This window comes from Notolabrus celidotus, chromosome 6 (genome assembly GCF_009762535.1).
Source record: "Notolabrus celidotus isolate fNotCel1 chromosome 6, fNotCel1.pri, whole genome shotgun sequence".
NCBI classification, from domain to species: Eukaryota; Metazoa; Chordata; class Actinopteri; order Labriformes; family Labridae; genus Notolabrus; species Notolabrus celidotus.
The window spans coordinates 20,865,745-20,890,031 of record NC_048277.1 but is presented as its reverse complement, the minus strand read 5'-3'; the positions used below and the strand labels follow the sequence as shown (position 1 = coordinate 20,890,031).

General features: G+C 39.4%; 1 protein-coding gene across 4 annotated transcripts in view; it reads left to right on the top strand.

Annotated features, from left to right (window-relative positions):
- The window catches only part of chd2 (chromodomain helicase DNA binding protein 2), a 31,536-nt gene extending 7,889 nt beyond the window's left edge, over nt 1-23,647 (top strand). For 2 of the 4 annotated variants that reach the window (XM_034685985.1, XM_034685984.1), the window contains 37 exons: nt 3,421-3,652; nt 4,952-5,038; nt 5,220-5,281; nt 5,688-5,831; nt 6,167-6,346; nt 6,528-6,667; nt 7,646-7,871; nt 7,958-8,058; nt 8,161-8,202; nt 8,311-8,492; nt 8,624-8,748; nt 8,848-9,064; nt 9,154-9,243; nt 9,329-9,519; nt 9,615-9,803; nt 9,928-10,090; nt 10,243-10,395; nt 12,033-12,104; nt 12,531-12,680; nt 13,935-14,083; nt 14,175-14,271; nt 14,357-14,449; nt 14,584-14,757; nt 14,876-15,045; nt 15,137-15,178; nt 15,286-15,425; nt 15,503-15,641; nt 15,746-15,896; nt 17,047-17,169; nt 17,290-17,409; nt 18,622-18,756; nt 18,887-19,003; nt 19,086-19,264; nt 19,351-19,450; nt 19,546-19,738; nt 19,993-20,248; nt 21,721-23,647. In XM_034685985.1, the coding sequence (XP_034541876.1) occupies nt 3,421-3,652; nt 4,952-5,038; nt 5,220-5,281; nt 5,688-5,831; nt 6,167-6,346; nt 6,528-6,667; nt 7,646-7,871; nt 7,958-8,058; nt 8,161-8,202; nt 8,311-8,492; nt 8,624-8,748; nt 8,848-9,064; nt 9,154-9,243; nt 9,329-9,519; nt 9,615-9,803; nt 9,928-10,090; nt 10,243-10,395; nt 12,033-12,104; nt 12,531-12,680; nt 13,935-14,083; nt 14,175-14,271; nt 14,357-14,449; nt 14,584-14,757; nt 14,876-15,045; nt 15,137-15,178; nt 15,286-15,425; nt 15,503-15,641; nt 15,746-15,896; nt 17,047-17,169; nt 17,290-17,409; nt 18,622-18,756; nt 18,887-19,003; nt 19,086-19,264; nt 19,351-19,450; nt 19,546-19,738; nt 19,993-20,248; nt 21,721-22,012 (5,416 nt within the window). In that variant the 3' untranslated portion in view covers nt 22,013-23,647. Of the gene's footprint in view, nt 1-3,420; nt 3,653-4,951; nt 5,039-5,219; nt 5,282-5,687; nt 5,832-6,166; nt 6,347-6,527; nt 6,668-7,645; nt 7,872-7,957; nt 8,059-8,160; nt 8,203-8,310; nt 8,493-8,623; nt 8,749-8,847; nt 9,065-9,153; nt 9,244-9,328; nt 9,520-9,614; nt 9,804-9,927; nt 10,091-10,242; nt 10,396-12,032; nt 12,105-12,530; nt 12,681-13,934; nt 14,084-14,174; nt 14,272-14,356; nt 14,450-14,583; nt 14,758-14,875; nt 15,046-15,136; nt 15,179-15,285; nt 15,426-15,502; nt 15,642-15,745; nt 15,897-17,046; nt 17,170-17,289; nt 17,410-18,618; nt 18,757-18,886; nt 19,004-19,085; nt 19,265-19,350; nt 19,451-19,545; nt 19,739-19,992; nt 20,249-21,720 lie in introns of all 4 variants that reach the window. The other 2 variants (XM_034685986.1, XM_034685987.1) reach the window with 2 other exon arrangements.
- The last annotated feature ends 640 nt before the right edge of the window (nt 23,648-24,287 follow it).

The following is a 24,287-nucleotide window of genomic DNA, read 5'->3' as shown; positions in this document are numbered from 1 at the left end:
GTATGATCCTTTCACTTTTTTTCCCTTTTACCTTTTTTCTAATGTGATTTTGATTGTTTACATTTTCAAGCATGGCTGATCACCTGTGTATGTATTTACTACGTGGTTTTTGATGAAGTGCACCACTGTCATGAATGACCTTGCTATTGTTTAATAGCCACACCCTGATTTTCCTTCCATTTCTTACACTCAATACTGGGGTTTCAGGCCTGTGTTAGGGCATCATAGCCCACAAGATGGATGTTTTACACTCATTTATCCTGTGTCAAATAGCCTGTCTGGAAAATTAAATGTCCTGTCACTATTAACTATAATGACCTTGTCATACTAGTTGTGGTACTGCAATGCACCATTTTTATCAATGTTGTTAGGTTTTATTTATTTCAATAACATGTGTATTGCCACAGTGATATTATTGATCAGTATTACATTCACTCCAGTTTACTTTGGTTGTGTAACATAATTTGTCCTTAGCTCTTTGACTTGATTTGTTTGCAGCAACACTTTTCATTTTGATTTGAAGCTGTTATATTTTATCTGACCTGTAAAAGGAGTCTTAAATTATAGACATTTAAAAAAATAAAAGTTTTCTCATGCATTGGAATTTGTTACAGCTTATTTTCTTCCCTTCATTGTAAATAATATTGTTGTGTTTTAAGTAAAACTAAAAACTACCTACCTATTTATAAATATTGAGTCCTATCAGTGCCCACATGCTTCTGTAGCATAGCATTTTAACCTCAAATGTTTGTGTGTTTAAAGGGGAAGTTTATTTTTACTTTCTGTTTAGGGCCTTATTACAAGGGACAGTTTCAATTGTATAAAATAGAAAGCTTGTTGAATGATTGTGTGTACATCTAAAGAAATTTTTTTTACTTAGCTATTCCTCTTACATTGTTATATATTTATGATTAAATAAGCTTAAAAAAACACCTTGTACATTAGCTTTGCAATTTTATGGTGTTAATTGAACCATGTGTTTGTAAATGTTACAGCAAAAAAGTTATTTTCAGTTTCTATCTGGCTGTAAATGTATTTGACATTTGATATATTTTTTAAGCTTTTAGCCCCAAGTCTTGACACATGAATGAGATGTTTTAGACAGGCCTTTATTTACTTACCCCCCCCTCCCCCTACTTAGGGTTTTATTATCATGTGTGTATCTGTTATTTGCAGGTATTTAAATCTAATGAAACAAGTGGTAACACCACACATTTTTGGTCAATAAAGATGGCATTGCAAACTAATATCAGGGGATTTGCATCATGTCAGGACACTGCAGGAATGCAGAAAGAGCACAAGTACCTAACTAGTATTTTTATGCAGCTTTTTTTGTATTTGTCAAACAAATGCTACTGTTGACTATTTTTTTAAAATAATTGCTGCCATGCATTCACAACAAATAATGCAGCTTGATGGCAGTACAAAAACACAAATAAGTTGAGATGCTAAAAATGCAGGTAATCTCTTTGACTGCATTTTACTGACTTTACTCTGCAGCAGGTTACATCACACTTGTAGTTTCTCTGTGATCTTGTGGCAGCCATTTTAGTCTTTTTTAGCTTGTGAGTGAAATATTCAATTTTCTCCTGATGACAACACAAACTTATCACACTGACCAATGAGCTCTCTGTATATTTGGAGTTGCAGAATGAGCAACATAAGGTCTGGTGCTATTATAGGACAAACTGTCTCACTATAAAGCAGTGTATACATTCTCTCCTGAGTCACAAAATGGCCCTTGCTTTGTGTGGCCAGCTAGCTCACTTATCTGTATTAAAACTCTGCTCTGAGAACTACACGGAGGAGGAACAGGAAGAGTTCACAGACAGGAAAGCCTGCACTCCTCTTTTCCTATAGGCCAGACTTTCACCTAGCAACAAGCCAGCCAATAAAAATTCAAAAATTCTTTCAAGGCCCTCCCCACTTTTGACCTCACTTAAAGAGGAAGGAGCCATACACTTCCGAGTTTGGTCATTGAAGCTACTGAAAGTACAGACTGTGAAGTCTAGTAACCAAATAACTATTCCTATTCTAACCGTAGTTTTTGATTAAAGCATCAGGGTAATTAATCAATGTTCACATACGTGTTCTACCAATTGCACGAATACAATACAAATGTTGTCATTGTTAGAAAATAAAACTCATAAAAAACAAAACTTAAACGAAGCAGCTGACATTACAGATCATAGTTTATTCATTATAACCTCGTAGCAGCATCTACTAATGTGTCACACTAAAGCAGACCATGTAAGGCACTGATCTCAGAGCTTTATTGAGGGTGGGCGCCCCCATGTGCCTGAAAGAAGTACTGCACGCAGGGAAAGCCAGACAGTAGAGGTCATCTCTTCAAGCTATATGGTTTTCAACCCTTATAGATTCACACAAAACCATCTCAACATTTCAGGAATGCCATATTTGGTTAATTGTACGGAGTAAAGAATCATTATGATGAAATTTAAATCTTGTAAATGCCTCTGAGAAGTAACTTCTTGATTTTTGTAAGGACTGGTAAGTCAAATTAAAGCTTCTTGTGAGCAGAGTTGTGCTTTTTTCTTCATCTTTACGTGTGCAACTGTTTACCAGCCAGGGGTCACAGAATGTTTTTTTTTTTAAGACACCCCTTTTCCTGAGTGTATCTAATGTCTTTCTTTTACTTTGTTATACTTATACTTATACTACTTCAGGGCCGCACAAATCCTTAATGTGAACAAGTGGAGTACTAATCTTCACCAACCATGTTCAACAATACCCATACGCTTTGACGAGGGGTGCAAATCTGACCGTCGGAAGCAAGCAACAAAAAAAAGAGTATTGAACATGACTCTGTGTTACTGATTCATCAAAGAATCTTTAGATTTGTATTTCTACACACAAAGAAAACACAATGAGAATATGGATAAGTTTAACAGGAGTGGGGGCACATTTGCAATTTGTCTAGCTTAATTTAATTATTCAATGGGTACATTTTGTTTTAGAAAAGTTACTTTGTCCTTCTAGTGTTAACTTATTGTTTTACAGCTGTACTTTGTTATTTCTAGTAATTGAAGGTTAGTATAGAGGGGGTCTTTTAAAGTGAGTGTGGACTTAAGATCAGCTCTAGTTTAGATTGTTATTTTAGCAGTTAAAGTAGATAGAGGGCTTTTCAGAATGACCATAAGAGGATTTGTGCGCCTTACAGAGAAGGTTATAAACCTGTTGGCAAAGTAAGGTGCGCGCACCATTATGTAATACGGTTCAGGTTTCCTGTTGGCTTGGAAACACATCTTACTCACACTGTAAAGCTGGTGCAGTGTCATCCTGTCCTAGAGAAAGTCTTTTGACATTTTTAATTTCTTGCCCCTGTTAGCTGAAACATGAACATTAGCTTGAAACATGCACTGCAAAATCAAAACACTGAACATGTTCTTATTCCTGTAGCAACTCCGCATCAGAAGAGTCCAACCGCTCCGCCTCGGAGTCGGGCAGTCAGTCAGAGAGCGAGCATGACAGGAGGAGACCCCGACGCTCCGAGTCAAACAGCTCCTCAGAGTCAGAGAGTCACTCAGAGTCAGATTGTGAGTCTGCAGGCTCCAAATCTCAGCAAACTGCAGAAGAAGTCAAAGACAAGCCACCAGCCAAAAAGAAGGAGCGGCTGGCGGATGTGAAGAAGGTAAAGGTCACTGAACTTCAGAGAGGCACTAAATCTGCTGTGACAACTGAATGTTTCCAAAGCAGATTAGATTCCTGTCTAATGATGGAGATTGAGTTAACTTTGTGTAATCAGGCTCTTGATGTGATTATGGAGATTTGACGTACGAGACAGTTGTAGTTGCAACTTAAAGCCAGAAATGTGTTCAGAGAAGTTTTCTTATCATTTGAAAAAGGTTGGAATGTATACTTCAAAAGATAACTATGCACACTAGAAAGCTTGATTGGCTGTCCATGTATTCGTTCACAATTCAATCCTCAAAAATGGAAGCACTGTTAAATTTTAGCTGGTGGAGAGACAAAAACAAATTAGAGGCACTCGATGTTTAAAAACAAAAAAACATGCCTTTGCCCTCTAGTGTTGCTGCCTTGATTAAAACACATTGGGGCTTTTGAAAATTTCATGGAAAGTCTGAAACTTGAATTATTTTCCCCTAAGAACATTTAAAACATTAACCATGGAAGCTTAAGCACTGGTAATTGATGGAATAATTGTCCGGGACACTGATATTAAAATATTTGGCACGCACATTGTCAATCGATTGCAAATTTTCAAAGCTGAAATGCAGAAAAAAATGAACCCAATATATATATATATATATATATCTCCTTATTTTGATTCATTTTCAGCTTTTCTGTGTAGATACTGCATATCTAAAGCACCTTTGGGTAAAGATAAAGCTGGAACAGGATGACTTGTGTTCACCAGAAACAGGACAAATCCTAAAGTGCATAGACATTATCTTGTTGAAATGACCCTTTAAAAAGTCACTGTAAAAACGTGTCTGAACAGCTGAGCAGGCTGTCTAATTTTACATCGAACAACTCAAGAACTCAGTAGGTCTTTGGAAGATACTGTATAATGGGGTGGATAGAAATATAGAAACTAGAGGTTTTGTAATCTTTGTAATACCAACCATCTAAGACATGAACATTTTGACCTTTGAGTGTAAGAATATGAGCAGAATTAAAGTATTATCCAAATGCCCATATAGATTTAAATATCATTACAATCAGAAAAAATGACAATATGTAAACTAGGCACCTTTCTGCAGACTGTCTTCCCTTGTTTAAGTGACGTATTGTAATCAAGCCATGCTGTGTACCATTGTCTGGTACATTTTGTTAGTGCTCCATTGAGCTAGGGTGCAGCCAAACCGCACCTACTTCCAAATAAGCCGGAAAAGCGTAATAAGGACCGTTCATATTTATGTACAAGAGAGTCTCTGGCTGTGTGATAGCAGCTGCTCTTTGGTCACAGATGTGGGACGAACATCCAGATGTTTACGGAGTCAGACGGTCCAATCGCAGCAGACAGGAGCCAGCTCGATTAAACATCGGAGCCGGGGTAAGCTGCAGCAACAAAGGAAAAACAGCACCCAATATGCATGGATGATATATGCCCCCTGCACAATCAACTGTTTTGGCACCAGCTATTGTGAACGCATCACTTGTGCCATCTAGCGGATGATGTAGAGAAGTTCAAAGCCTGTGCTGAGATATGTGTTGTGTGCTGCCTGTATTTACAGGGTAGCAGCGACTCTGAAAGTGAAAGTCCAAAGAGGAAACCATCACGAGCCAAGAAAAAGGAGTAAGTTTAAAGATTGTGAGCATTTTTCATATCATTATTATCATAATATAATTTAATTCAGTCATGTGAGACACTTAAATTTAACTCTTTTGTTAGCAGTATCTTTATTTCATTCATGTGTTTCTTTGACATTGTCTTGGCACTGTGTGTTCATATTGTGGTCCTTATTATTTAATGCTTGTTTGTTAAATGGGTATCTGTTTGCTCCAAATGTGCTCCTTTAGTTACAGTCAGCCAGGTGATGTTCTATTTTTACACCTAATTTGATTGGTCGGCTCAGTGGCTTATCCCCTGATCAAATTCTGCTGTGCTGAACACCCTATGGCCCACTATTTTATTACATCTTGAATTGGTTGAAGCAGTGATGGGCCTTGAGGGTGAACTTGTGGCATTTCTTTGTTGTAAGAAATATCTGGAAAGATGATGACTCAAATGATGAAGAGGAGGAGGAGGAGGATGAGGAGGAGGAGGAGCAGGAGGAGGCTTCCGACAGTACAGACAGTGAGCAGGAAGAGAAAAAAGTTAGATCCAGACGACTTCCTGCTAGAAGGTAAGAGCGTAGCGAAGCCTGGCCATCAGACAGCTACCCACTGGTCATCTCAATCATTCATAGTGTGGACAGTTGTTTGATTACACTTTTTGTTCTTTGATTTGGTGTGAAGTATGAACCTGAATGCTGCAGACTTGTGATCACAAAGTACAATCTGAAAAAACTAAATTTAATCCAATACATAATTTTTTATTAAATGAGATGTTAAATTGAATAATTAGAGTGGCTATCAGCTGCAGTTTTTCAAACTCTCTGACGATTATCCCTGAGGCCAATTCCTGACAAGATCTAAGTTGTTATCGTTTTGTTTTTGTGCTTAATTGTTTGTTTTTCAGACCGCAGACCAAATCTGCAAGCAAAAAGCAGCTGTCTCAAAAAGGAAGGAAGACCAGAAAACAGGATTCGTCAGGTGAAGAAGACGATGACGACGACGATGATGAGGATGATGACGATGATGAGGGAGACACTCCAAAGAGACAAACAAGGGGGAGAAGGGGTGCAACTAAAGTCAAAAGGTGCATTACTTAAACAGAAGTATTGTTTTCTCTTAATGCACAGTATTTATAATTACTACAGCTAATTATGGCCTTGAAGTTGTGTTTTGTCAGGGCTATTAATAATATTGATATTTACAAATTACTTTTAAGTGCTGGGATGTGGATATATCAACTGCTCTCTTATTCTTTTGTGCTACAGCTACAAAGAGGACCAACATGACTTTGAAACAGACTCTGATGACTTGATTGAAATGACCGGGGATGCTGGAGAGGAGCAGCAGGATGATGACAGTGAGACCATTGAGCGAATTATGGACACTAGAACAAGCAAAAAAGGAGGTGAGGCACTCTGTTGCTACTTTAACCGTGAGCAAGTCAGAAATCTTGGTGTAATTTTAGGTTCCCACCTTCACTTTGATAACCACATCACTAATATAACAAGAACATCATTTTACCATTTAAAAAACATCTCCAAACTCCAATCATTCATTTTCCAAACTGATGCAGAGCAATTAGTCCACTCATTCATATTAACCCGGTTAGATTCCTGCAACGCACTGTACACAGGTCTATCCAAACACTCCATAGGACGGCTCCAACTCATCTAGAACACTGCAGCTAGAATCCTGACACATACAAGAAAATATGACCATATCACCCCTGGCTCCCCGTTCAATACAGAATCCATTTCAAAATCCTATTATTAGTCCATAAAGCACTCAATGGTTCAGCTCCCCAGTATATCTCTGACTTGCTCACAGTGTATAACCGGACTAGGATCCTTAGGTCAGCAGGTGGAGGTCTTTTAAATGTACCCAGAGTCAAATCAAAGTCCGGTGAAGGGGCCTTTAGTTACTGTGGTCCATCTTTTTGGAACAAACTGCCTGCTGACCTCAGGTCCATAACAACTGTCTCCACTTTTACAAAAAGACTGAAAAGACATTTATTTTCTCAAGTGTATGAATGCTATAATGACTGTTGTGACTAGATGCATGTGCAGCAACAATTGCTGTTTGTTTGATTTCTGTGTCTGATGTATGTTGGGTGTATCTATTGTTTTTCTGTTTTTATTTATTCTATTTGGGAAAATGTTTTTATGTTTGAATTCTCCATCTAAAGCACATTGAACTTACATGTAATGAAATGTGCTTTATAAATAAAATTGCTATTGCTATTTAACTAGCACATTTACAATGGCAGTTACAATGGCACAAGTTATATTTATGAGGGTAGATGCTGCTTTCTGTCTGGATTTTTAAAGAAGTGTATTTGCCTCATTTCAGCCATTTAAATAGTTTTTCCTCTCTCTACTTGTAGCCACTGGGGCCCCCACCACTATGTATTCCATAGAGGAAAATGGAGACCCAAGCGCAGGCTTTGACCCTGAGAACGACGAAGGGGAGACTCATTATCTTATCAAGTGGAAGGGCTGGTCCTACATCCACAACACATGGGAGAGCATAGACTCTCTGACACTGCAAAAGGTCAAGGGAATCAAGAAACTGGACAACTACAAGAGGAAATATGAAGAGCTCAGCACATGGTGAAAAATCTTTGTCCTGACATTTACATTTTATCTACAGATGTTTGTCATTCAAGAGTTTTTAATCCTTTGTCCCCTGTTTGCAGGTTGAGGAAGGCATCCCCTGAGGATGTAGAGTTTCATAACTGCCAACAGGAGCTCACTTCTGACCTGAGCAAACAGTTTCAGTTTGTGGAGCGTGTGATTGGTAAGAAATCAGCACACGTGTTGCTTTTGTCTGGAAGATCTGCAGACAGTCACTTTGAATCAAAAACTTCTCGTGCACTAAAGTGAATTTTATTCTTAACAGCAACAAAAACAGGAAAGACACCAGGATCTTCAGACTTCCCCTGTAAGCCCCTTCTTAATTTTTCACACCACTTTTACATTCTGTTGGCCGGTCTTCAGTACTCACCGTCAAGTTTTTGATTATTCATTTTTAAATCCTGCTTTTGAACAGCTCACAGCCACAAGACATCCTCCTCCTCCAATGAGCCAGAATATCTATGCAAGTGGATGGGCTTACCCTATTCAGAGTGCAGTTGGGAAGATGGAGCTCTGGTTGGGAAGAAGTTTGAGCCGTGCATTACTGCCTTCATGAACAGAAACTCTACTAAAACTGTCCCTTCCAAGGACTGCAAGGTATGAGACAGATCCCAAGGACCTAGAATGGCCTAGTATTATTAGTCCCTTAAAGTTGAAATGATCAAAAATATCTCAAATGATGAAACTTTACAAAATTGTAAACCATGCATTCCATGTTATCATATTAGGTGTTGAAGCAAAGGCCAAGGTTTGTTCCACTGAAGAAACAGCCATCATATATTGGAGATGACAACCTTCAGCTCAGAGATTATCAGCTGGATGGATTGAATTGGTTGGCACACTCCTGGTGCAGGTAATTTATCAAACTAAATCGTTCTCTCTTATGAAAAATAATACATTCTATTTCTTTCCTAAAGGGTTTAAGCCATGTTTCTTTCTTATTCTCTCTCAGGTGCAACAGCGTCATCCTGGCCGATGAGATGGGACTTGGAAAGACCATCCAGACCATCTCCTTCCTGTCTTACCTGTTTCACCACCATCAGTTGTACGGGCCCTTCATCGTGGTGGTGCCTCTGTCCACACTCACCTCCTGGCAGAGGGAGTTTGAAACCTGGGCCCCTCACATGAACGTGGTGGTCTACCTCGGCGACGTCATGAGCAGGAAAACAGTAGGTTTAGCCTGAAAGAGATCACACTCTCTGATCGCACCATCAGATTTATATACATTAACTCATGTTGATGCCTCTGTTTTTTATAGATTCGTGACTATGAGTGGGTGAACCATCAAACGAAGAGAATCCGTTTCAATGCACTTTTAACCACTTATGAAATTCTTCTTAAAGACAAGGTAAGCTCAGTTATCAGGATTTATGTACGGTTTTGTCTCATGAAGAGTAGTGGGTGCTTAGTTTGACATTTCACATTGTCTCCAGGGGGTTCTTGGGAACATAAATTGGGCCTTCTTGGGTGTGGATGAAGCTCACAGGCTGAAGAACGATGACTCCCTGCTCTACAAAACATTAATGGAGTTCAGGTCCAACCACAGACTCCTCATTACTGGCACGCCGCTGCAGAACTCCCTCAAAGAGCTCTGGTCACTATTGCACTTCCTCATGCCTGACAAGTAAGTCCTGCTTTTAATATGAAACTGAACCGTGTCATCAGTTTGAATTCTAGCTGGAGATGAGTGACATTTGTTATCTGCGTTGTGCTCTGCAGGTTTGATTCCTGGGAGGATTTTGAGGATGAACACGGGAAAGGAAGAGATAACGGTTATCAGAGTCTGCACAAGGTCCTTGAGCCGTTCCTTCTGCGCCGTGTCAAAAAAGATGTGGAAAAATCTCTCCCTGCCAAAGTGGAGCAGATCCTTCGTGTCGACATGACTGCACAACAGAAGCAATTTTACAAGTATGGTCTTACTTCTGTCTTTCCTAAGCTATTTTTTACATCAGGCTCTCACACAACAAACCTGAGGTACTGTTAGCTGCAATTCTCTTCCTCATTAACACAATTTGTTCCTCAATATTTCCAGGTGGATTTTAACAAGGAATTACAAAGCTCTTTCCAAAGGCACCCGAGGCAGCTCCTCCGGCTTCCTGAACATTGTTATGGAGCTGAAAAAATGCTGTAACCACAGTTTCCTCATCAAACAGCCTGAGGACGTGGAAACTGAAACACAACAGGAACACATGCAGGTACGTCTGCTCATGAGCCCACTTTAGCTCACAGCAACACCCCAGGACATCTACGCTATGCGGAAGGAAGCTAGTTGTGACTACAGAAACAGAAGTGCTGCTTAATTTTCCCTGAATTCCTCCTGTTCATACCCTAACTTTTCATAACTTAGGGACTTGTGAGGGGCAGCGGGAAACTGGTACTGCTGCATAAGCTGCTGACCCGACTCAGAGAGAGAGGAAATCGAGTCCTGATCTTCTCCCAGATGGTCAGGATGTTGGACATTCTTGCTGAGTACCTTGCCAAGAATCGATACCCATTCCAGGTAGGACTTACATGTTATCAAAATTTCTGAATGTTTTGTTAAAACTACAAAATATCATTTTTATGGTATTGTTGTTATAGTGCAGTTTGAAATACATTGAGCAAACATGTTTCAGGGGTCATAAAAAAAACAGGGAATGTGTTTCTGCTGCCTCCTCTTACCGGTGGTTGCAGAAATAGGCTTGATATGATCATCAGCTTTTATGTGTGATAATAAAAACTCTGACAAACATATGTTTTGATTTCATTGACGAGACAATGATGAGACGAAAACATTAGTGGCCGACCGTCGGACATTAAGAATCCATGTTTCCCTCGCTGTGCGTCTAATCTTTAAAGATAAAAGTGATACATTCCTGTGACAGGCTGAGTTATAATCTGAGGGGCGCAGTGTTAGCTTGGTCTCTACCTGCAGCAGGTGTGCTTTAAGAACCAGCTCTCCTCACCTCCATGCATCTGTCTCATCTTCATTGAGGATTTTTACCCCCCGGTGTACGTTAGTGACAAAGACACAACCAGGGGACGTCTGTTTAATATTTGACGTTTGACGTTGTTGCCGCTATTACCGTAAAAAGCTCCTGTCTTCAGCTTGATTTATTTCAGTTTGGTGATACATCAGACACATTTAGTAAGTTTTTATCAACTCCTTGTTGAAAGATGCAGATGCATTTCAGAGTGCCGTGAACTGACTGTCGGTCCAGTACACCTGTCACTGCAGGTGCATTCAAGAACCGTCGTAAATGTGGAATACAGTCTTTTCATGGAATTTTTCTGTGAGTCAAGAGAATCAAAATACAGTCACAGTGGTCACATCAAGAATGTTTTCTTTTGACTTTTTTTTGTAGGTACAGGCTGAATTATTTAACTTTAGATGTTACAAAAGTAAAAGTGTTCACAGTGAAATGTTGACGATTTTAACACTTGGTACAACCCTGATACCAATATCTGATCGACTACATGAATTATTTAAAGAGTGAAGATGTTTCAGCTAAAATGAAAGACTAAAATGTTTTTAGTTTTTGTCGACTAAAACTAGACTAAAACTATAAAGGGTTGAAAAGACTAAAATGTGACTAAAACTAACAGGCATATTCGTCTAAAGATTAAATCTAAAATAGCCAGCAAAATTAACACTACTGCATAGCTGCAGACCAACTAGACATTATGCAGGTGGTTATAATTTTATGGCTGATTTGGTCAGTTTTAATTATAGCTAAACCTCTACATTTTCTGACCGCTGTTATCAGCTGCATCACCAGTAGCTGTATCTATGGTTACAGTTTAGAATAACAGACTGAAGTTTCCGACTGTTTACAGTGATAGCCTTGGGGGGTTGTGTTGGGAAGAGCATCAGATGTCAATGTTGTGGCACACATGCTCTGCCAGGCTGAGAGCTCATGCGGTTATTTATAACCAGCAAGTTATTCTCTGTCGAAGACCTGCTGAAATCTTGCAAGTCACTCTGCTGGGGTTATTTTTGCTGACCTACTCTTTGCAGACCTATTGTGATCAATCTGAGCTTATGGACTTTGTACACTGGTATGCCAAGCAAAGGGATGTCAGGGCTGCAGCAGGTGGTTTTGTTGGAGGAAAACTTCAAAAGTTAATTGTCTCTGCGTTTGCCCCTCTACTCTCCAGCGGCTGGACGGTTCCATAAAGGGAGAAATCCGAAAGCAGGCACTTGATCACTTCAACGCAGAAGGCTCCGAGGTGGGTGCATGCATAACTTAATGCTGTTAACCAATAGAATGGGGAAATTGCGTTTATTAAAATTGAATATTTAATATCAAATTAAGCAGATGCAGCAATTAAGATGTTTTAATATATGTCAAATTTTAGTATCATATCACAAAAAGCAGTGCTGTTAAAATCTTTTTGAGATAAGAACATATACATGTACAATTTCATCTCATTTGACTTCATGTTAGATCAGTGTCATACAAAGGATATGCTTAACAAATGGTAAAAAGAACAAAAAGATGTACAGAGCTCTGCAGTTTTTGTAGATTTAATCCATGACTAGTGTTTGTTTGACTTTTTATAATTAATAATGTAACACGCTTTTCTTGATATTTGTGTGTGTTGATTTTCAATTATATTTTGCATCTTATATTAACAGTTTCATCTGTTTTCCAGGACTTCTGTTTCCTACTGTCCACCAGAGCTGGAGGTTTGGGGATAAACTTGGCCTCAGCAGACACCGTAGTCATCTTTGACTCAGACTGGAACCCTCAAAACGACCTACAGGCACAAGCCAGGGCTCACAGGATTGGCCAGAAGAAACAGGTAAACCATGCCTTAAATTGATGTCTGTCTGTGGGAATGATTAAAAATATTCCAAGGGCTGGGCAATATGGGAAAAAAATGTCACCATTTTTTATGGCAGAATCATGGTCTAACTGGTGCCAAGTACAATTGACACTAAACAAGAATGTTGATATGAATAAGACTTCAAGTACACTCTGTCTTAGACTATTTTGCTTGATTCAAAAATGAACAATGGTCGGAAGTAGTAAAAGCCACAACAATAATCAGGTAGTCCAACCTGATCCTCTGATCGCTATCTTAGGGATAGTAGGAGATAAAAATAAGAACCTGACAGGAACTCATCTCAGAATAACAAAATTTATAACTTTGTTAGCTCGGAGGCTGATCCTTCTTCAGTGGAAGTCCTCTCCCTCCCCAAGCTGAACTCTTTGGCAGAGAGATGTGATGCAACAACTAAAACTTGAAAAACTGAGATTCACAATACATAACTCGTCTGATAAGTTTGAGAGAACATGGAAACCTTTTGTAGACTACATTAGAGACAAGCTTGATACCCCCCTAAACTGAAAGTAAATCTAGAGATAAGCCATACCCATTATAAAACTCTTAATCTGCTGCCACTGTTAGGGCCCATCACTTAAAGTGAAGTTTTGATTTACTAACTTCATTATTGTTGGGTTGGCTTTCTGTTATTTTTTCAAAACTGACATAGTGTTGTAATTTGTTTGTTTTTGTCTGTAAAGTTAGTAATGTTTGAATGTTCTGTATGTTTTCTAATAAGAAAATGATCAATAGAAAAAAAAAATATATATATATATATAAACAAAACAAAGCCACAACAACACTCAGGTTTAGTCCACTTTTGCTAGAGACCAGCTAGCTTATCAAGCTAGCATACCTGTCTATTTACTTCACTTTGTGTCTGAGGTAGCGCTCAGTTTGTGACTTATCATTTCATTAGAAAATGTCTGGTACTCATGCATGAATCTAACTTATCATAAAATCTAAAGCAATGTCATTTTTTACATAACCAAACAGTCCGTACCAATGTAGGATTAATCTGCTGTAGCAGATTTGCTGTAGTCTACATCAGAGCGCTGGGTAAAGCTTCCGCCAATAGAACTGCAACGGATGACAACAGAATGTGCAGGTGCTATGATCTCTCTGCATTTGCAGATTGTTGACATGTTCTAATCTTTCAGGATCTACTTCTGTCCTATCTCAACCCCTCCTAATCAAGTAAACATTAATGCTTGTGATTTTCTTCCCTAGGTGAACATTTATCGATTGGTCACGAAAGGAACTGTGGAGGAGGACATCATTGAGAGGGCAAAGAAGAAGATGGTTTTGGACCATCTCGTCATTCAGAGAATGGACACCACAGGTCGAACTGTACTGGACAGCAACTCAGGAACCACAAAGTAAGACGTCAGAAGTGGGACACAGATTTCTGATGATTGAATGTGTTAAATATCAAGAAACTCAAACTTTCTCCTGTTGTTTTTTCTACAGTTCAAACCCGTTTAATAAAGAAGAGCTGACTGCCATCCTCAAGTTTGGTGCGGAGGAACTTTTTAAAGAAGCAGAAGGAGAGGAGTCTGAACCTCAGGTATTAAAAAGACTGTAGGGTCTATGGGTCTAAAATACTAGCTATATATGTGGAAGATTAAACCACAATCTTTTTGTGTCTGTAGGAGATGGACATCGATGAGATCCTGAGGTTGGCTGAAACAAGAGAAAGTGATCTGGGCTCAAGTGCAACTGATGAACTTTTATCTCAGTTCAAGGTGCCTGCAAGTCGCATGATTTTAATGTGACCACTCACCTTCTCTGGATATGTAATAATTTCACATCAACTTGAGTCCTCCCTCTCCTTTAACTCTCAATCCTTTCCCCTCTTTCTTTGCCTTGCTTGACTCAGGTGGCTAACTTCTCCAGCATGGAGGAGACCGCTCCAGAGTTTGAGGATAGGAACATACGTGACTGGGAGGAAATCATCCCAGAAGAGCAGCGTCGCAAAATAGAGGAGGAAGCGAAGCAGCGAGAGATGGAGGACATCTTCATGCTGCCCCGAAGCAGGAGCTCAAACAAGAGGGTAAGAGGAGAATTTAAAGCGTAATTGTGATGGGGAAAAATAAAAAAAATAACTATTACAACCCCTGATAAGTCACATTTTGGAAAAATAGTAATGCTCTTGTTCCTCTGTCCACCAGGCTCAGGCTAATGACAGCGACAGTGACGCAGGCTCAAAGCTGAAAAATCGTTCGTCAGGCTCTGAGAGTGAGACTGATGATAGTGATGATGACAAGAAGCCAAAGAAGAGAGGCCGACCCAGAGCTCGCAAAAACAACGTGGAGGGTTTCACTGATGCAGAAATTCGCAGGTAAAGTCATTGGTGCACATTTTTTCAATTTTTTAAATTAATTTCCTTTAATGAACCCAACATAAAGTATATCTGTTTTTATCTTTTACAGGTTCATCAAGGCATACAAGAAGTTTGGATCTCCTCTTGAAAGGTGAGCACAGTATGAACTGATATTAAAGATAATTATAAATATAAAGTCTCCTACATTGTATTTGTTAAGCATGAGCCATGCAGTTAAGTTCTGTTTTCTGTGCTCAGGTTGGAAGCCATCGCCCGAGACTCTGAGCTGGTTGACAAATCCATAGCTGACCTGAAGAGACTTGGTGAATTGATTCATACAAGTTGTGTGGCAGCAGTGCAGGAGCATGAGGAACAACTTAAAGAGAACCCAGTTGAAGGTAGGATGACTTCACTTGTTAAGAGTTTTTCCAAAATTGTTTTTCAAGTCCTGATCTGATGCCTGTTATCCTTCCAGCCAAAGGTCCTGGGAAGCGGCGAGGAATTAACATCAAGATCTCAGGGGTGCAAGTTAACGCCAAGTCCATCATCCAACACGAAGAGGAGTTTGAGCCTCTGCACAAAGTAGTGCCCGTCAATCCTGATGAGAGAAATAAGTAAGAAACCTCTGCAAACATACAACAGGTCTTGGTGTTGTGTTGAAGATGTGACATTTGGAGAAAATGCATCTTTTATAATCTGACATGTCGGTTTACTGCAGGTTCCAGCTGACATGCAGGGTCAAGGTGGCTCATTTTGATGTGGACTGGGAACTGCAGGATGACGTCCAGCTCCTGCTTGGTATCTACGAGCACGGGTTTGGGAACTGGGATCTAATCAAGACAGACCCGGACTTGAAACTAGCTGATAAGGTAAATATTAGGGATGGGCGATATTATTGGCCCTCCAATATTGACTTAAAAATGTAATATCGGGAATTATCGGTATCCAGTTTTTATAACAGATGTTTCTTCGGTAGGCTTTAGCAATTCCGAACTTGCATGAACTTGCATGGTATGTTTACAGGCACGCACGCTTGATGAACAACAACATGCTAGACTCGTGGGTTGCTAACTGTGGCTAACAAGCTTGCTCGCCCGATGCATGAGATGTCCGTTGTTTGGAACTATTTCCAAGTGTCACCTAGGAATTGTAAATTTGCAATTTGCAATGATAGCAAAGCATTGGTTATGCGAGGAGGAAACAAGGCTTCTTCCTTTTAATACATCAAATTTGAACTTCCATCTGAAGAAGAATCTTTCTTGTTTTTATTTGCACTATTTTGAGAGAGCAGGGCGATGGAGCCCAGTTTATAATTTAATGATTGTATTATTTGCCATGTTATGGCCATTTCCTCATTCATTGAACTTGGAACAAAAGAGGACTATGTTTGTTCACTACTCTGGACTGAAGATATGCATCTTCCTTGTTTTGATATTAACTGTAGTGTTGTTTGAGGCAAAATGTTTCTCTCTAAAATCTCTAAAAAATGATAAATATGGCAGTGCCATATTGGCACTTTTTTCCATAACTTAAGTTGAAGTTGTTCTCTTATTTTGCACAAACAGTGTGTACATTTGGAAAGCCATTTTGCATTTATGTATGCATCCAGTTGGGCATAACAATACAATTAGGCATACTGGTTAGTTCCACAATAGGAGATATGTTATGTCGTTACCAAACAGTTTTGGTGTAAAAAGCCTGAATATATCGGTATCGGGTGATCGGATATTAAGAGTTGGACAATATCGGAATATGGGATATCGGCAGAAAAGCCAATATCGAGCATCCCTAGCAAATATCTTTTGGAAATGTTCTATGAAGAGAGAAAAATGAAACAAACAATCTTAGCTGCACATATTTGTTGCATGTATATGAAGCGAAACTGGCCTGTTTGAAACATGATTGAAACAGATGTTCAGGTTTTAACCAGCTTTATGACCAAATCTTGACATGGAAAACTTTCAGAATTTCCAGAGGATGAATAAAGTACAAGTCTAATATATAATTCCCTTTGCACAGATTCTCCCAGATGATCCAAGCAAGAAGCCCCAAAACAAGCAATTACAGGCGAGAGCTGAGTATCTCCTCAAGCTGCTCAAAAAGGAACAAGACAACACAGACCTCTCTAAATCAGGGGAGGAGGTGAGCTGCTTTTAATCTCTGAGTAACTCCACCATACTTTTCTGACCATATGAAGTTTGTCTTTGATCCACATAAAGCCCCCTACCTCCACCAAGCTCATACACTGTCTCCTCTCTAAAGGTCAAAGTGAGGAAGAGGAAGCCTCGGGCCAAAAAGGAGAAGGTACTAAAGGATGACCAAGGAAATGACATCTCCTCCCCTCGCCTGTCCGACAACCCATCAGAGGAGGGCGAGGTCAAGGTGAGAGAATCACAAATCCCTTATACTACTTTCCTGGAAAGCACAATCACCACCCAGCTTCCCCAGATGGATTACAGACACCATGCATTTTCTTAAACTTGAATAATAAAATATAACTTATATGGTTCCTTACACAATTTTAGTAAAACTTGGACCCCCTTTTTAAAATATTATGAGAGCTTACAAGTCCCTCTGAATAGAAATGAACAAAAGCAGAGTAGAAGAATGGATGTCACTTTTTATTTTAATTTTTATTTTATTTTATTTTTTTCTCTTCCTTTTCCAATTTCAAATCAGATTCCAATATCTTAAATTTGTATTTTTTATTTTTTTATTATTCATATTCTTTTTTTTTTTGTACGTGTGTTTATTCATTTATTATTGTTATTTATATTTTTACTAATGAATTATTTTATTTCCCCTTTTGCTTACTTACATATTATGTAAAATCTGGGATGTGGGGTTGAAGGGAGGGCTGGGGTGGGAAGGGGTGTGATAGGATAGGGCATGGAAGGGGAATGGCAACCTTAAATACTGCAGCAGCTGTTCTATGTTTTGGGTTTTTTTGTAAGCAAAATGTATCATGATTAAGTCTATGGAAAACTCAATAAAAAAAAGTTAAAAGAGAAAATCCCAGATCCTATCTGAACTGTGAGATTTGGTATTTGTTGCACCACTAATGGTGGCACTAAAACAGTCAGTGTATAAGTTACATGCTTAACTGTTAAGTAGGCTCAGTAAAATGGTAGAGTACAGAGAAGAGTAAACACTCAAACAGCTTTTAAAAGGTGGGGTATTGAAGCTTGATTTGTTACCTTTAGAGGGATGACACATTTAAATATTCACAAGTCTTAAGCTCTTCTCACTCATGAACTCCAGACATTTTCAAGGTAACAGCAGAACATTCAGGCTCTGATATTTTCAGGAACTTCTTTTCACACATCCCTCATAGCAGTAGATTATCTGTGTCAGGTTTTTCTCACAACTAAAAATACTCAATTTGGTGTATTTGAGCAGCCGGGTAGCGCATGAAGATAGAGATTTCTTCCGTAACTGCATAGAGTCTGTAGTTTGCAGTCATACATGCAGACCATCCACATAATGTCGTGAAATATTCAGGAGTGCAGTATGTGTGAAAGGGTGGGTCTGCCTTTTCCTTGAAGTAATCTGCTTTATAGTGTAACGTGCTATTCTTTCCTCATATTGGAGCAGGACGATGGAACAGAGAAGTCCCCCGCCAAAAAGAGACAAAAGAAAAAGGATAACAAAGAGAACAAAGAAAAACAGGGAACTCCTAAAAAAGAGAAGGACAAAGAAAAAAAGACTGCCAAGCCAAGAAAAGAAAAGGTATTTCAGCTAACCATTTTAGATGTGCTCATGTTTGCACTGTGATAGAGCTAGTAGCTGCTTTTTGCCAGTCTGTACCCACCCTTTGTGTAATCTGTTTAAGGTGACACTTTACACTTTTATGTTTCAGGCTAAAGGAGCCAAAGGGAAGAAGACTCAAGGTCCAGTTCACATCACGGCTGGGTCTGATCCGGTTCCCATAGAAGGAAAGGAGGACGATGAACTCGACCAGGAGACTTTCAGTGTTGTGAGTTTGACCAGAAATGTGTGGCATTTTAGAAATCAACTAAAAAGGCTGTGCATTAACATCAATATGTTTACGTGTGTAGTGTAAGGAGCGCATGAGGCCGGTGAAGAAGGCCCTGAAGCAGCTGGATAAACCAGATGAAGGTTTATCAGACCAGGAGCAGCTCCAGCACACACGCACATGCCTACTGAAGATTGGAGACCGAATCACAGAGTGCCTTAAAGCCTACAGTGACCCCGAACATGTGAAAATATGGCGAAGGTAGGCAGACTTTATGTTACTACCCCATAATCACTGTATTCACCACTGAAATTCTGCTAACCATTATTATGTGCCTCTTTTGGCAGAAATCTCTGGATCTTTGTGTCCAAGTTTACAGAGTTTGGTGCAAGAAAGCTTCACAAGCTGTACAAAATGGCACAGAAGAAACGTTCACATGAGGAAGAGGTAAGTTGTTGTTTCCTTTATCTCAAGTGATTTATCGGTTGGATCATTTTGTGTACATAACAGGGATAAAAAACAAAATCCTTTAACATTTCCAGAAGGAGCAGAAGAAGAAGGATGATCCTGCAGGGAGGGGTAAATCTTTCAGACCAGAGCCATCTGGTTCCAGTAGAGACTCCACAGGTACTCAGCCATCCTCTAAAGCTCCGTCTCACGGAACTCAGGCAGGCCCCCACGGACATCACAGAGAGCCGTACAATGCAGCTAATAAACGGCACTTCAATAATGATGGTAAGTGGGGATAGAGTCATTTGACTTTGACTTACAAGAAACTGAACAAAGTGAGAAGAGGAGAGCTTTAGTGTGATGGAAGGCAGGTTTTTTCTTGTCGGAGTCTTTGTGTGAGAACATCTTAAGACTGAGATGTTTTTCAGTCTTTTCTGAAATGCTGATAATTTCTGTAAACGAGGGTAGAGCTGTGAATTAAGCTTCTTTTAGCATAATTACACATTTTGTTTAATCATCTTTCACGCCTTTTATCACAGACAGGGGAGACTGGCAGAGGGATCGCAAATACAGTTACCCAGGCAACAGCAACCAGTCATGGCAGGGAGACCGACATCATCCCTACGACCAACACCGCTACAAGGATCACTATGGTGATCGGCGTCCCCACGGAGACTCCTACCGCAGCTCAGGCAATTACCGCAACAACAGCTCCCCTCGAAAAAGGCCATATGACCAGTACGGCAACGACAGGGACGACAGGGACCACAGGGGGCACAGACCCTATTACGACAGGTAAGAGCTACTCAGACCTGACAGCAAATCCTAGACAAGAGTCTTATTCGATTGCTAATGAGTAATTATTAGGCAAGTCGGGAAGTTGAATTATTATAGTGTTCAATGGGAGTGTGCAGTGCAAAACAATTAATGATGGAGCAAAGGGAAGGGGGATAATATTTTGCAAATAATATGAATTTCTGAGAGTTATGAGAAACTTGCTCATACTCGGAGAAGAAAGTAGTAGGGGAGAACGGGGTTGGTTGTCACACGGGTTGGTTGGCACACTTGTTATATCTTGCCACCACAGGGCACTGTCTCTAAAATTGGGGTATGGACATTTCCAGAATTAGGATCAGAGCTCACCTACATAGTCTTCTCTGGAGTAAGACAGCTGAACTTGAGGTGAGAGGACTTTTTGTGTTTTTCATGTCAAGTTGTAAATATTTAGCTCCTCAGTATTTTTCTTCTAGGCTTTTAAACGATGGGTTTATAACAAAACAAGTGTTACCCTTACAAAGTGTGAGTGGATAGCTATAGTTTAGATTTTTATTAGCTAGCTAAGTAGTTGTTAGATGGTTGTTAGCCTTGATGCTAGCAAAAAATTCAAGTTGGGGTTGGTCGTCACATTCTCATTGGGGTTGGTTGTCACATGTAACAACCAACCCCTATGTTGGCAAAATCATGCATGGTGAAATTAGTTGGAGTGTGCAGACCCTACATTTGCCATCACTGTAACTCAGACAGTGACTGCATGTAGCCTAGTTGAGTAGGCCATTGTTGTTCGGCCTATTTGTTTTGTTCTTTATGTTGTTATATAAGCTGGCCTAAAGATGTGTTTCCTGTTCATGTTCCTTGCTCATTTTATGTTAAAATGCAAGTTATGTAGGCCTATCACTTGTCAGTGCAATTAAACATTCAAATTTAGTTCTGCCTTCTTGCCTTTTTTAAAATATTTTTCCCATTGAAATACCATTGTGACAACCAACCCGATAGTGTGTGACAACCATCCCCGTGATGGGGTTGGTTGTCACAATGTGTCAGAGTGTCTTTGATAGTTAATTGCCTCTTTGTTACATTAAGTTGGAAAATGAGAGGGATACACATTTCAAGCCAACACCTTAAGCTTCGATTTAATGTAGGAATGACTATTGAAGATGTTTTGATGATGAGCAATCATCAAAACAGTAAAAAAAACTGACAACAAACCCCGTTCTCCCCTACATTAACTAATGAAAGAACATCACACATTTGTTTCTTGTAATAGAAACAACAAATTTCATTTTTTAGAGAATGTTTATATTTCATAACTTCTTAATATATTGACTTTTTATTGGAAATTTTAGTCTCTTCTTCTAAATTCACCACTTTAATGTTAGACACCCCGAGTGTTTTCTTTGGTATCTTTAGGTCCCAACTGCTTTTTTAAGTATGACCTCAGTTGAAATTCTGTCACACCGCTTCTTTAAATTGCAAAAATGTTTTTTCAGGCATTCAGACCCGAAAAGAAGACGCCCTGATGAGTTCCGTCCTAACTACCACCAAGGCAGGGATGGCCCTCTGCAGGACTTCAGGAGGATGCCAGAACACAGGCCAGCAGGTCCACCTGGTCCAGAGCACTACTCCAGACCCTTCCACCCTGACAAACCTCCTCCTCCTCCTCTGCTGGACCCTCGCTCCCCTCAGGCTCAGAAGTCTCCCCCAGACTCCCGCTCCCCATCTGAGCGGCCTGCAGAGCCAAACGCTGCTGCAGATCCTAACTGGAACAACAGGAAAACATAGAAGTAGGCCAGTGCTGGCCTAAAATCCAATCTAGGTATTTTTGTCCAGCGACGGTTCCAGATGCTGCTGATGGACGAGTCTGGACTTGCCAATCATAAGCTCGCAGGTGGAAAGGGAATCAACTTTGAACCCTCTTAACCAGCAAAACTAGTTTGCTCTCTTCTCCCAGCAGACTGTGGCTGTGAATGATTTGTGCCCTGAAGGAGGACGTGTGTTTCCTCCTGTCATCTTCATGATGTAAAACTAAAACAGGCATCTTTATTTAAATATATTAACTCTATCTGACTGAGTGGAACACTGATCGAAGCTTAGTCCCATGGACTAATATCTCAAGAGGGTTTAGGATACATGAACTAATGACTGATCTCAATCCTAAAAGTGCCTGAAGGTTTTGGCATTTTTGAATGGTTAATGTATGGGATTATTCCCAAATGAAGCACGACATGGACATTCATTCTTTTGTGTTTAGCTTTAAATCTTTCAAATGATGTCATTACTAAAGAATGTGTATTATGTTTTCATCTGCACCTTTAAAATGTTCATCTTGAACATGTAGCTGAACTGAATCATGGAGTTTTACCATGTGGGGTTTATATGGTGCCAGGATGGGACAGCCCAACTCTTTTTTGACATTTGAATGATCAATCATGCCAGTATGTTTCCTCCTGACACTCATCATGAAGTTTGTGGAGGTTTTAGCAAATTTCACGGTTCTTGTGTGTACAAACAAGTTTGTTCTGTAATTGTGTAGTGATAAAAAAATCATTGCAATCTTCCCGCTCTATTCACTTAAACCACTTTCCTTTTAGTAGGCCCGATGAAATGAAGCTCTGTAAGCAGTATTTATTAAAACAAACTTGTGCAAAGGCTCATAACACTATGACTTAAAACAATCCTTTATACTTGCCTCTCAGTATTACAATGGTTAATAAAGGTACTTCAGTGTAGACTATAATTCACCCATCTGTCCACCTATTGTAAATGAGTACTTTACTATGTATAAAAGTACGCTGTGATGAAACCCTTTCTTTTTACTTTATGGTTGTAGTTTGATTCACAGACTGCTGCTGGTAGGTTGTTGAAGCGCTATCAGGAAGCTGCTGATGACATTTCATTATGTTTATTACCTTTGGTTACTCTTTTCCTGTGCCAAATCCCGTCCTGCTCGGGCCCTTGGTTATTTTCTATTATTTTTTTAATGCTTCTCCATTTGTGCCTTATTTTTGTGTGCATCATCATACAGTGTTGGTTCATAGAAAATACTGGGGTCAAATGCAGGCATGTTGTGTAGTATTACAGACAGATTTATTGTCACTGAATGACTTGATTGGTGAAGGGACCATGTATTCTGGTGATGATCATGTGACTTCCAAAAGGGTTTGACGATACGAGGGGAAACTACTGACATTAACATACAGAAATCATGTGTGAGTGTTTTATCAGGGGGAGCACTTAACCGACCTGTTACAGTGAACAGCCAGCACATCTTTTCTTCCACCATAAGCAGACTACAGTTCCTGTATCATATGTTCTTTAAGAAAGTTTAAATAATTTATATTTGTGACAGAACCACTCTTCATGAGAAATGTGCTGTACATATGTTTGAACATATGTAATAAACTTTGTTACACAACATATTTTGTCATACTTCACTCCTAACTTTTGATGACTTAAGATTAGGGATGCACAATATTTGATGTTTTGCTGATATGCCGATTATTTTACAACTCATTTAGCCGATTACCGATACCGATGCCGATATTTTTTCCCTGCACACCTAGTTGCAGAGATCAATTATCTTCTGTGTTGGAATTAGTGTTCAGTATTATGGTGATACTCTTATCACATTTGTTTTGTAATATTCATTTCTTGTGCAAAATAAGAAAAATACTTAAAACCGCATATTTATTTATGACAATTGCTTTCAAACAAAATTAAAACAAAAAGATGCATCCTACTTAAAACTTAGATGATGCTCTCCCTGAGACAATCATAACAATACCCACCACCGGGGCAAGTTTGGCCAATTTCACATTTGACATAGTAAGTAAACCTAACCTCTGTTCACAGGGAACATGTGGAAAGTGCAACTGTACAGCATTTAAACCAAAATTAAATAAAATGGTTTACTCTTTGAGAGTAAATGTGCCTAAATTAGTCAGCTACATGTACCTTACAGACTGCTGCTTGAATTCAAATTTAACTTAAAACATGAGCCCAACATGTGTGAAGCAGCCCATTATTTTATGGGTTAATTATATCGGCTGATATCTGC